This window comes from Cebidichthys violaceus, unplaced genomic scaffold, assembly GCF_023349555.1.
Source record: "Cebidichthys violaceus isolate CVI_PGR_0920_01 unplaced genomic scaffold, fCebVio1.0.p SCAF_148, whole genome shotgun sequence".
NCBI lineage: Eukaryota > Metazoa > Chordata > Actinopteri > Perciformes > Stichaeidae > Cebidichthys > Cebidichthys violaceus.
This window is the reverse complement of record NW_027176316.1, coordinates 235,813-249,401: the sequence shown is the minus strand read 5'-3', so window position 1 is coordinate 249,401 and position 13,589 is coordinate 235,813. Positions and strand designations below refer to the sequence as shown.

General features: G+C 43.6%; 1 protein-coding gene across 1 annotated transcript in view; it reads right to left on the bottom strand.

The window, feature by feature from the left end:
* The window catches only part of LOC137871569 (voltage-dependent T-type calcium channel subunit alpha-1I-like), a 94,098-nt gene that overhangs the window by 18,747 nt on the left and 61,762 nt on the right, over positions 1–13,589 (bottom strand). Inside the window, exons 20-27 of the mRNA XM_068709430.1 lie at positions 12,144–12,322; positions 10,832–10,958; positions 9,523–9,648; positions 9,088–9,177; positions 6,505–6,697; positions 5,405–5,556; positions 3,747–3,856; positions 870–1,003 (exon numbers count right to left, since the gene is read on the bottom strand). Coding sequence (XP_068565531.1) covers positions 870–1,003; positions 3,747–3,856; positions 5,405–5,556; positions 6,505–6,697; positions 9,088–9,177; positions 9,523–9,648; positions 10,832–10,958; positions 12,144–12,322 — 1,111 coding nt within the window. The remainder of the gene's footprint in view (positions 1–869; positions 1,004–3,746; positions 3,857–5,404; positions 5,557–6,504; positions 6,698–9,087; positions 9,178–9,522; positions 9,649–10,831; positions 10,959–12,143; positions 12,323–13,589) is intronic.

Sequence of the window (13,589 nt, the reverse complement as noted above, 5' to 3'; positions counted from 1 at the left end):
GATGGTGAGAGGGCGAGGATTAAGTGAGAGTGATGTAATTATCCGTTATCCTCCTCGCTGTGAAGTTGAGAGGAATTGCTGCAGCCCAGAGAGCTTTAAGTTCCTCCGAATAATAAGAGCAGAATGAAGAAGGAGAGCGACGGAAAGATTGAAATAGAAGAATATCATCCTAAAATCAGCTGAGATGAGCTCACGGTGAGATGAAACAGGACGTTTCACTTTGAAAAGAAGTGTTTCATGTGCAGAATATCAACGGTCAAAGACACTTTTATTGCATATTTAGATTTTTTTATTTTGCCAAATCTTATTTGTTCCCTTCTAGCAGTAAATTCCAGTAAATTCCCAAAAAACAAATCTCCACAACCAAATACCTCCAACTGCTTTTCATTTTTTGTTTTGGCTATTTTCTTTTCCATTCATTGTTGATCTGATGTCAGCATCTCATCACTTCCTGCTGATGTTTCACATTAAAAGCTTTCAGGAGAAGGAGACGTCGCGCCATGTTGTGAGGCTTTTAATTTGAATTATTTTCCGCAGGAAGTGTTGAGTTTCAGCAGCTCAACAATCGGACGCAAAGAAGAAGTGACTGAATTAATTAATATCTTTAATTAACACGTTGGAAATCAGTGCTGTGAAGATGCAAATTATAATTGTTGTTGTTGTTTAAAAATAAAAAGAGAAATTGGGTCCAAAAAAGATACAAAAATATACATTTCAGACAAATATAATGAAAAGATATGTCTCTAATATAAACCAGTTCAGTCCTGCTCAACTGACGGCGCTCATTTCAGAAATCCTCATGGAGGAACATGCGTGTGCACACCATGTTTGTGTTTAAACTGTGTGTGTGTGTGTGTGTGTGTGTGTACCTCGTGCTATCCGGAGCACCCTCATGATCCTGATGATGGTGGGGTTGATGGGGAGGGAGGCGTTGATCTCAATCTCCTCTAGCGTGATGCCCATCACTGACAGCAGGACAATGGCCAGGTCCAACTGGTTCCACCTACACACACACACACACACACACACACACACAATGATTTTTCAATCTACCATAATCTGTAGAATTGGTCTGGAGTGGAGGGAAGCCCTGAACAGCAGAATAGGGATTGATGGATTTGGAGTCTTAGCTTTGTATGCGGTTCAGGACTTCATGGCTGCACACATCAGGCTCAGTGTTATGTTAATTTTTCCAATGAATATTAATGCTCGACATCAACTTTATGCATAATTTGCACGATTCTCCCACGACCGACTTGGCGGAGGAATGGCCCAGCAGCTACCTGAGGCCGGCTCCCGTCATGAATATTGATGTGAACACCTGAACAACACCTGCAGACCTTCATCACTTCCTGTGTTTGTTTGTTTGTCATCGTGTCTCCTGTCAGTTCAGGACTCTTGTTAAAATGCTTTGACTGTGTTCTTGGCTGCTTATGCTGCCACCACTACATCATACACACACACACACACACACACACACACACACACACACACACACACACACACCCCGGTCAAGAACATCCAACACGGTCTGAGTTTGGACTTAGCAAATCTCCAATTCTATCCCACATTTAAAGGACCAGTGCTTTAGGGATTTAGGGAGCTCTATTGGTAGAAAAGTTCTATCATATTTATTAACTACGATCTTCCTAAACCTAACGAGATAGTTTTGTTGCCTAAACTTAATTAAGTTGTTTATGTTTCTTTTAAAAAGACTGTATTCATGTAACGAGTGGAAATTGAATTAGAATTTTTGCAGGAAAACGCACGAAAAATTACTTTTCGTAAGATGTCATACAAACCGTTGTTTGAAGACACGTTGCGTGAAATAACGTGAAAATAACAATCGTCGTGTTTTCGTTTTCGCTTCCTGACCTGCTAACCCTACATAGGGAGCAGATCCTCATCGCCATGTTTCTACAGTAGCCCAGAACGGACAAACTAAGCAGCGGCTCTAGAGCGAGTTCAGCTGAAGGCCACCGTAGTTCTCCGGCTTCACTCACCACGAGATGCCGTCAAATCCACAGGTGTCTAAACAAGCGCATCGCATCTCCAGTACCTTACTTCTATTATATTTGTATTTATTAATATATTCACCCTGACAAGAAACTAGAAGACACTCTTTAGATGCAAGACATGAATTATGTATGACGTATCAAAAAGGTGATAGAGTGTGAAGGAGTGTTGAGAGGAGCTGGTGCTATGACTGAAACTCTTATTTTATAGTTTTCACACTTAATATTAAAAATGGTCCTTTTTCATATCTGTCTTTTAGTTTATTCGAGAGAGAGAGAGAGAGAGAGAGCGAGAGACATTAAAAATGAGCTACAGATGGAATAATAAGACTAAAAATGTTCTGTTTACAAAAAGAGGAAGACAGAAACGGTGAGACGGTCACAAAGCATTACATTTGCTCTGCAGGAGGAGAGAAACAAAAGCAATTTCCAGCAGCAACACCCACAATTCTAAAAGTGGATCTGAAGCTGCAATAATAAAATCTCCATCGTAGAATATCTTAAATATTATTCCCCAGCAGCTGCTCCACCAACCCGAACCCTCGGCAGAGAGAGAGGACCCCCGTCACTCCATTGTTAAGTTATTGAAATGTATTCATGTTCAAAAGAGTTCCTGTACCTGCACAGCCTCAGTGGGAATCATTTAGTCTAAAACACAGTAAAAAACTGGGCTTATAGGAGTTCTGTGTTGGTTAAGTGTTGGTTAAGTGTTGGTTAAGTGTGGTTAAGTGTTGGTTAAGTGTTGGTTAAGTGTTGTTAAGTGTTGGTTAAGTGTGGTTAAGTGTTGGTTAAGTGTGGTTAAGTGTTGGTTAAGTGTTGGTTAAGTGTTGTTAAGTGTTGGTTAAGTGTGGTTAAGTGTTGGTTAAGTGTGGTTAAGTGTTGGTTAAGTGTGGTTAAGTGTGGTTAAGTGTGGTTAAGTGTTGGTTAAGTGTGGTTAAGTGTGGTTAAGTGTTGGTTAAGTGTGGTTAAGTGTTGGTTAAGTGTTGTTAAGTGTTGGTTAAGTGTTGGTTAAGTGTTGGTTAAGTGTTGTTAAGTGTTGGTTAAGTGTTGGTTAAGTGTTGGTTAAGTGTTGTTAAGTGTTGGTTAAGTGTGGTTAAGTGTTGGTTAAGTGTTGGTTAAGTGTTGTTAAGTGTTGGTTAAGTGTGGTTAAGTGTTGGTTAAGTGTGGTTAAGTGTGGTTAAGTGTGGTTAAGTGTTGGTTAAGTGTGGTTAAGTGTGGTTAAGTGTTGGTTAAGTGTGGTTAAGTGTTGGTTAAGTGTTGGTTAAGTGTGGTTAAGTGTTGGTTAAGTGTGGTTAAGTGTTGGTTAAGTGTGGTTAAGTGTTGGTTAAGTGTTGGTTAAGTGTGGTTAAGTGTTGGTTAAGTGTGGTTAAGTGTTGGTTAAGTGTTGGTTAAGTGTGGTTAAGTGTTGGTTAAGTGTTGGTTAAGTGTGGTTAAGTGAGCAGGGATTGCTCTGGTTTTGGTGTAGAGCAGCAGCAGCAGCAGCAGCAGTAGTAGTGCCAAGGACCCTTACATTTAAAAATGAAGTCACAGACCACTTTGATAAGACTTCCCTTTAGGGTCCTCCATCTGAAACACCGTGGAGGATTGAAACCTATGATCAGAATAGTCACTCTCACTGTGCAGAACAAACCAAGGACCAAGGACCCCTGGTAGGCCCCCAGACCCCATTGGTGTAGAGACAGTAAACACTAACACATCATATATGGTTTTCATAGCGACCCCCTTTCATACCTGTCCTTGAAGAAGCGTCTGAAACCAAAGGCCACCAGCTTCAGAGAGGCCTCGATCACAAAGGTGGAGGTGAAGAAGTAGTTGCAGTACTTCAGAGTCGTCTCCAGAGACTGAAAGAGAGAGAGAGAAATAAAAAGCGATCGGTTTCCTGATTGCGCTTCGAACAAGCGGCAACCTCCGGTTCTACCGAGTGAAGCTTCACGTGTTAAACCTGTATTCTCTCTAGTGTCCAGCAGGGGGCGACTCCTCTGGTTGTATAGAAGTCTAGTCTAAAATGACTCTACTTCTCTCTTGATTTATTCCCTCAGTAAACATTGTAAACATGAGTTTATGGTCTCAATCTCTAGTTTACAGTCTTCTTCAATACAGCATGATGTTCATTTAGTACATTATGCTCCATTTAGAGTCAAACAGACCATAAAGCAGGGGATGCTTTAGGGGCGGGGCTACACGCTGATTGACAGGTCTCTACCAGAGACGTATACGGCGTCTCTACGTCACTCCTCCTCAGTCCAGATGTGGTCACTTCCTGTTCCCTGGTTGCAAACTAGCCAGTAAAATTGTGTAGGCTTCAAAACATCAGTCCACAAAGCAACAGGTGACGTCACGATGACTACGTCCACGTCTTATATACGGTCCGTGGTTTGGACCAATGCGTTCAGCCTCGACTTTTGCGTGCAACCTAAGCCAAACTCAAACATGATTGGTCGAGACAAAAAAAAACACTTCCAATACCAAAGTCTTGTCTTGCAATCATATCCACAATGAGTTTAGTGAGATTAAACTGAATTCATGCTCGAAAGCATCTCTGCCTCTCAGAAACATTTTACGTAACTAATACCCCAAATCTGCCCCAATGTTTGTATTCCAGATACATGTTTTGGCTGCTGGCAGATGATGCTGCTGATTCAGAGCAGCAGTATATATATATATATATATATATATATATATATATATATATATATATATATAAATATATAAGACCTTCCCAGATGGTGCACCACCACCCACTCAGAACCCCCTAAACAGGTCTGTGGGGACGGGTATGGTTAGGATTTTAGTACTCTTATCGATACTGCTTATCTGTTCGGTTCCTTATCGATACTCTTATCGGCTCCTTTTGATTATATTGTGAGAAAAAAAAGACATTTAGGAAAAGAACCAACATGATTTATAATTCTTATGAACAAATATTCTTTCTTGAGCAGCAACACAAGAAGTTATGAAACCTTGTAAACTACATTCTCAGCTAATCAATGATCTCAGTGACTACCTTTCATTGATGACCCTGTTCTTCTGATCAAACTCCCTATGACATCACTACCGTATGACATCACTACCGTATGACATCACTGGCGGCTGCTCCACTAACAGACTGGTGTTCTGCTCGTTGGTCACACGTTGTGATGAACTCTCTTGTGAGGGTTTCATTGTGTTTGAGACGACCAGAGTTCTACAACGTTTCCTTCTCTCTGATCGTGATGAGAGTCTCACACTGTACTGAGAGGAGACAGAGACAAAGAGACGGAGACGGAGAGAGGACGTATCGATACTTCGGGTATTTTACTAATTTGGAACCTCTTCTCGTTTAGAACCGAGTTTGTCCGTCTCACTCAAACCTCCTCGGCATCCCTCCGTCCCCTCCAGGACGTCCTCACCTGTGGCTGGCTGTAGTGCTCCAGAGACATGGTGATGACATTGATGCAGATGATGAAGGTGATGACGAGGTCCAGGTAGTGGCTGGTGCACAGGGTGTGGATGGCCAGCCGGGTTCTGCCGTATGACGCGTAGTAGGGCAGCTTCTGGGCCTCTGGAGAGAGAGAAAAGGTGTCGAAGGACAATAGAGAAAGAGGGGGAAGAAGAACAAAGGTAAGGAGGGATTCGGATTGGCAAGAAAGCAGGAAAATATCGAACGGGGACAGATGTGGAAGGGAGGAATCCAGGGGTGAGGAAATGAAGGAGCAAATTGAAATGAGGTATAGAAAAGAAAGATAAATAGATATTTGGTTCAGAGACAGGGGGCGTGTGGAGAAAGCAGAGCGAGGAGTGATTGATTTAATGATTTATTTATGCCAGAGGGGTGAAAAACGAGCGGGAAAGAAAATGAAGAAAAAGGCAGAGAGGGAGATAAAACTGTGAGGTAATATGAAGAGAACACGTTTGATAAATGTGAGACGAGGTTAAGGAGTTTTAAATGAGTTGAAATAATGACTGCTCAAAGTCATATCATTGAGGATGTGTATGAAATATCAAATTAGAGGTTTTGGACACCCAGGAAAGAGTCTGAAGTTTCACTCATTATTTCAGATGAACTCATTTGCTGGATTACATTTTATTCTGAAGAGGTAAACAAACATTTATGAGAGGAAATGTGAACTTTCAAATGTATTTTTACATATTTAATCTGCCTTCATTTATTGATCCTCTCTTTTCCTTTATTCCTAAAGGACGTCATCCGTCCATCATCGTGTCCTCCCTCCACTCAGTCCTTCCTCTCCTTTTCCCGTCCAAGGAGGCGTACGTGTCCATCTGTCCTCCTCCCTCCCATCCATCCTCATTTCACTAGACTCCTTCCATCCTTCCTCCTTTCCTTCCTGCTCTCCCAACACTACACTTCCATTTCACCCCAATTATTCCTCTGAACCCCTTCTCTTCGTCTTCATGTATTTTTCATCTCTCCTTCTTGCACTTCAAAGCCTCTACTCCTTCCTCCCACCTCGTTTTCTCCAAAGCACCATCCTCATTTCTCCCCCCTTACTTCTCCTCTTCTTCTCCATGCGGCGCTGGCGTTTCTCCTCCCGCCGCCTGGCCTCCTCCACCTCCTGGTGCTGCCGACACTTGTGGAAGTTCTCCACCACGACGCCGACGAACATGTTGAGGACGAAAAAGCTGACGATGAGGAGGAAGGAGATGAAGTAGAGCAGCATCCACGGACTGTTGTTGGTCAGCGGCTGGAGGAAGAGAGGAAGAGAGAGTCGGTAGAAGAGAGGAAAAACAGATGAGACGAGGAGCCGCTGGGGAGGTGGTGGAGGGGAGAGAGGGAGACGAAAAGGGAGGACTGGTGGAAGTCTTTAAGGAAAGTAAGTGAAGATAGAGCGATGAGGGGGAGAGGAGAAGAGGACGTTAGGTAACATCACCAGGAAAAGTGAAAGAGAACAGAAAGGAGACAGACAATGAAATACTAGACGATAGAGAAGAGGAAAGCAAAAGTGACTGAAAAGAAAGAACGGAGAGAAAAAGCTGACGCAATCTGAAAATCTGAAAAAGAGAGAATAGATGTACGAGATGAAGGAGGCAGGAAGGTAGGAAGCACTGAAGGAGCCTGGAGGGAGCTCAAGGTAACAACAGCCGCCACTGGAACCCTCCAAGCCCAAAACAGCGTGTCCGTCTGAATAAAGGGAACTCATTGGAGGGTTAGCGCCGGTGAACCTGCATGATGTCATCTGGTGGTTTCACCAGAATCCGACCCGGTGGCACCGATGACGAGCATCAAGAATAACTCTATAGAAACAGACCATCTTCTCTCTGATGGTCTCTGTACTGATGGAGGTCTGATAGAGGATCAGGACTACACTGAGACTGGTTCAGAACCAGTTCCTTTCAATATCATTGTTATTAATGAAAGACGCAGTGATTGAGGGGAACTCGTCTAATTTGTCCAGTTTTGAGGAACATTTGGAATACTGAGCTTCTTACGGTCTTCCAATTAACCAACCCGCTCCAGAGCCAGTACAGTCCAAAAGACCCTGGAGCTGCTACAGGTAAGAAAAGCTGACAGGAGAACAGAAGAAAGAAGAGAGACAATGTGAGGAACAGATCGGGATGATTGGGTCATTGCAGGAAGTCATTACAAAAAAAATAAAAAATCAAGTTCAGGTGCAATAAAACTGGAGATGAGACTCAGATTTTCAATTTGGAGGAGTGTCGAGTGTTGAAAGCGCAGGGTGGAGTGCAAATGGGATTAGTCATTCAGAGCCACGTTGGACCGCGGCGAGGTTTCTCCCTGAGGCGGGGGAAACCGAATCAGCCAGAATAATGCCCCGTCTTTAATAGAGTCACTAATAGATTTTCAAATAAAACCAATTCTAAAGGGAGCCCGTTCACTTTGAAGCCGCTTCAGAAGACTAATTTGCATCAGTGAATGTGTGCGCGATCTTCTCGTGTTTGTATCGGTGATCAACCACGTGAATGGAAGAACAACGGCCTTCTGAAGCTCGACCTTCTGGTCCAGATCTATGAGGCTGATAACCGCTGACCCCCAAAACCCGCCGGCGTGGTTTTCTTTAAACAATCGCCAAGACTACACCGTTTATCACAGCCAGAAGCTGTAAAAACAGCCATTGTCATCAGATGTTCATCTTTCCGGCATCCCTGAAACACATCATGTGTGACGAATGCTTCTGTCAGCAAAAAAGGAGCCAAAACGAAGCTTAATGTGATATTTCATCAAAAACATTTTATTCTACATGTCTCATTTAAAATCTCGCGCCAAAACAACCTTTTGCTTTAAACAGATTCTGTAAAAAACATTAAATTCTGAGCTCTTCAGCGCAGCTATGGACTCATGATTGATTCCCCTGAGACCAACGTTCACGATGCAACAATTCTGAGAACCTTTGACTGAAACACAGAGCAGAGAGGAGAGGTCGTAAAAATGTAAATAGTTCAATACATACACAGCACCTTTTTTTAACACTTGTGGCCACTTGGAAACATGTTGGATGATTAGATGCCATCGTTTTCCAATTTTTGTCAAATAAATGATCAAAGAAAATGTTTTCTTTATTATTTATGTCATAACTGTGTTATTCTGCACTAAAGACACATTCTAGTTCTCTCTACTTCTAGTTATGATGGTTCTGGTTCCATATAGAAGCAGGACTTTTATTTTGCAGTCAAAATGAAGACCAGAGAGAGAAAAATGTGACAGGAGCAAAATAAAAAAAGCCCCGAAACTGCTTGTGGTTCAGAGAGTTGAAGGGGACGGCCTGCAGGACTCTGCTGAAGCTCTCTGGGTATCTGTCTATTGAAGATGATCTGATCAGGAAGTCTCCTTGTGGAGGAGTTGTGGGACACATCCAACTGGGTGGAGATCCCGGAGTGACCAGAAGGATGGATTTAATTTCCCATCTGGCCTAAGAACGTGTGGGATTCCCTGGAAAAGAGCTGGAAGACATGGTTTTGGAGATCCAGACACGTGGGTTACTTCCACCGGCAAACTGGACCCAAATAGCAGCATGTGTGTTATGCAAAAGGACCAGTACACAATGTGTGTGTGTGTGTGTGTGTGTGTGTGTGTGTGTGTGTGTGTGTGTGTGTGTGTGTGTGTGTGTGTTATCACCTGCTGGTCGATCCCCACTGCGTCCAGTCCGTGGTACATGATGTTGACCCAGCCGTCTTTTGAGGCCAGCACAAACAGCGACATCAGAGCCTGAAGCACACACAAACACACACACACACACACACACACACACACAGACACACACACACACACACACACACACACACACACACACACACACACACACACACACACACACACACAAGACCTGACTCATAGTGCCATAACAATATGACAAAAATAACAAATAGACAATTCCCAAAAGGCCCAAAAGGATTGGATTGTGTAGCTGAGCATTCATCTTCAGCATCACTCTCTCACTGTCTGTTTGCTTCACAGTAGAACGTCTATCATACAGAGTGTGCTCATTGTCGTCGTCGTCTTCATGTGCGCCGTTATTGTGTTTGCGTGAAGTCGTTCTCTTCTCTCTCGTACCTGTCCGAGGTTGTCGAAGTTGTATTTGTGGTGAACCCATCGGTAGTTGGCAGCCAGACAGTCGGACTTGTTGGTGATGTTCTTCACATCGAAACCGGCGCAGTAGAAGAACTTCCCTTTGAAGAGCTGAGGACATGGACACACACACACACACACACACACACAAAGCGGAGAAGGAATTGAGAAGACGGCGGCGCACGCAGATACATTTCTGATGAAGTCATGACAACGCCGGGTGTGCGCCCACTCCTCTCACGCAGCTTTTGAAGTAATTTCATAATTAGCGTCTGGAAGTGGATGAAGCATAAGTAGAAGCACTTCATATCAACAGTGCGTTTTTTTTTTCTTTTTTCCTCCCGAGAGAAGAGGTTTTTAATTCTCAATCATATCGAACGCATCAAAGAGGGGACTGATGCACAACAGCAGATGCAGAACGAATAATAATATGCAGTTATGGAGGGAAGAACAGGAGCAAAAAGGAAATGCACTGATGAAGTAAAGGAATAGGAAAACCAAGTCAGCTGAACTCACAAACATTATGGAATATTAATGATTACGGCCATCGCCATGTTGTTGACTGAGGAGGAGTGACGTAGAGACGCCGTATACGTCTCTGGTTAGAGACCTGTCAATCAGCGTGTAGCCCCACCCCTAAAGCATCCCCTGCTTTATGGTCTGTTTGACTCTAAATGGACCATGATTTGGGGGGGGGGGAGAACAACCCTCAAGGAGAGCAACAGAGGAGATGGACAGAAGTGCAACAGGTTGTCAAGTGGTCAATCCACATGACGTCTGTCAGTAACATCTGCAGACGCTGAAGGGAGCGTCGGAGTATTTGACGAGTCGGGAGTGAGCAGAGGCCCGATGTGACTTTGAATCAGTTCTTTTTGGAGTCATTATTTGATCATGTGGAAAGTGAAAACTTTGGGTCTTCTGCGTTGCCACTACACCTCCTCCTCTTCCTGTTGGATTCTGCTCTAATTAGCCTTGTTAGCCAGCGCCGCGAGGACGTGCTCTCATTGTGGGTGCAAACAGCCTCATCTGGTGTTCTCCAGCGTTTAATGATTCATTTCTTGGTTTTTTGCTCGAGATGGAAGTCAAGAGAATAATTGCGGCCTCGCACATTTTGACCCACTTAAATTTCGGTGTATAAAATCTTAATGTGGGCCGCAGTGAGCATACGGGTCGCTGTGTTAGTTCAATGGCTTGACCGTCTCAGGTCCTCGTGAAAGGCTTTCGAGGATCCTTTGATGAATAAAAGACCAGTTGTACGGTGGGGAAGATACGATTCATATTTGATGGAGTTTACCTGAACTCCGAGAATACCAAAGATGATGAAGAAGGCGCAGCAGATGAGGACGATGTTGCCGATGGGCTTGAGGGACGTGATGAGGGTCTCGACCACGAGCTTCAGCCCTGGAGCTCTGCTGATCACCCTGGAGGACGGAGGGGGAGACACAGAGACGCAGTGAGTGAGAGGGAGGGAGAGAATGAAAGACAAAGAGAGAGAGAGACAGGACACTTGTATTGAATGCAATAGACTGTATATAAGAAGTGGAGATAGTCGTAGAGACGTCGCTCATTGGTTTGTGGACTAAATGAACATCATGCTGTGTTGAAGAAGACTATAAACTAGAGATTGAGACCATAAACTCATGTTTACAATGTTTACTGAGGGAATAAATCAAGAGAGAAGTAGAGTCATTTTAGACTAGACTTCTATACAAGCAGAGGAGTCGCCCCCTGCAGTACTACTGCAGTACTAACCCCTTAAGGAAACAGAGACCATGCTGAACCTCATGGTGTGTCACTGACACATTCATTCATTCAGACCTAGAATGACCTCAGTTGAATGTAATTTGAGCTCTGTGGACCCTTTCTTCCATCTCAGCTTTTAAAAACATATCTCAAAGCAGGAGCGGGGTCGGGGGGGGGGGGGGCTACACGATAAATCCCAACTGTCATGGAATGATTAATGGGACAGGAGCTCAGAAAGAAAATTGAACACCTTCTTCACAAACTTAATTTTAATACATTTATCCGATCTTTGCTTTTTATCTCGTGAAGAAATTGACCTTCTTAACTTGTTGTAAGAGTGAACATCTTAACTCTTTAGGTGATTTGCTCATAAACATCCTGGCATGTTGACGTTCCCTTTTGAGGCACACATGTTTTAACCATATGTTATGAATACTGTAATATGTAGAGAGTGACATCATCAAATCCAAAAGAGCCGAAACATTGATCAAAATAAGTACCTTTTGCTCAGGACAGAGTACACATTGTACGCAGGTCTTTTATGGCCGTTAGCAATGCTTTCCACACATTTTGGGAAATACCATTAGTTTATTGATGGGGGAGAATTAGATGAAAAAAGATTGAAAACACAAGTAGCCGATTAGCTTCGCACAAAGACTGGAACCTCGGCTCAGTCTGATGGTTAATAAACCTCTAAAGCTCACAAATATACATTTTGCATCCGTTTGTTTAACCTGTAGAAAAGACATGGCTTAGCTTATGCTAAGCTAAGCTAAGCTAACCGTCTATGACAGATACGTATGAGAGTGGTATCGTGTGTGTTTTTGCCGAAAACAGAAAACACGTCAACTAGTCCTCCTAACCTGAGGGGGCGTAGCGTCCTGAGCAGCCTGAGAACCCGGAGAACCCCGAGGATCTTCGCCCCGCCGGCCATCGACACCACGATGTCAATGAGAGACACGAAGACGAGGAACCCGTCCAGAATGTTCCAGCTGCTCCTCAGGTAGGCCTTCTCTCCCAGGTACAGACCCATGGACACCACCTGAGGAGATGAAGGGAAAAACACCACACAAGTAAAGCAACACTGGCCAGATGTGCGCGCGCACACACACACACACACACACACACACACACACACACACACACACACACACACACACGCACACACACACACACACACACACACACACACACACACACACACACACACACACACGCACACACACACACACACACACACACACATATGGACTTTGATATTCAGATTTCTCATTTAGCTTCTCAAACAGGTTTTTCATTTCATTTCGGCTGCTTTCGGCAGCAGAGGAGAACAGAGGAGAGGATTTGAAAGTAAAAAAAATATATATATATGGGAGGGTGAGAGGTGTGTGATTGAGGGAGCGAGGTTTTAAAACCAAACAGATGAAAAGAGGGAAGAGAGACAAGCAACGGCTCTTAAACCCCAAATATGAGAAGATTAATGTTCAAAAGCAAAAGAGGGAAGGAAAAAAAAGGAAAGGAGGAAAGGAAAGGCGATTAAAAGGAAAGCAACACGTCCACATTCAAATGAAGCTTGCTAGTTATTGGAATGTTGAATCCAAAGCAGAATCAGAGTTTGTTTGCTGAGTTAACCAGCTTTTTATTTCGCTGACTGTACAGTAACTGGGTGAAATGTCTCTGATTAAAACTTCCACAGAGCAATCCAAGAAAAACAAAGCTCTACTTTCAATTCCAGTTAAGACATGCAGCACTGTGGGCTGCTGACATTGCACTATGCACTCTTCAGCAGTCTGTTCCCCAACAAATCCTCTTAAATCAGACACTTCCACGCAAGACTAAATACTCGGAGGGTGTTGTGACTGGAGCTGCAAACATTTGAAGCGCACACATTTCATTGTTTTTGTCTTAGATTTATGGTCTGTCACCTTCTAGCTACAGCTGGATGGGAGGTCTCGCTCACTAGGTGAGCCCTATTGGGGATTGAACAAGAAAGGGAGGGGAGGAGGATATTGTGGAAACAACAAGGAGGGTATGGGTGAGGTGTAAACAGTGAGACGTGGTAGTCAGGGGGCGGAGGAGGAAGACACAAGAGGCTCAAAGAGAAGAAATAGAACGTTTTGAAATCAGAAAACAGTTGGTGAGGTTGGAGGAAAAGTTGCACGGCAGATGTTTTGACAATGTTTGACATCTTCCAGGGGCTTTCATGGCATGTGTGTTTCATGTGTGGCTGTCATGTCGAAAACAGAACGAGCAGAGAGGCAAAAAAATAAATAAAATGCCACCAGAGAGATGTGGAAGGATGGAAAAAT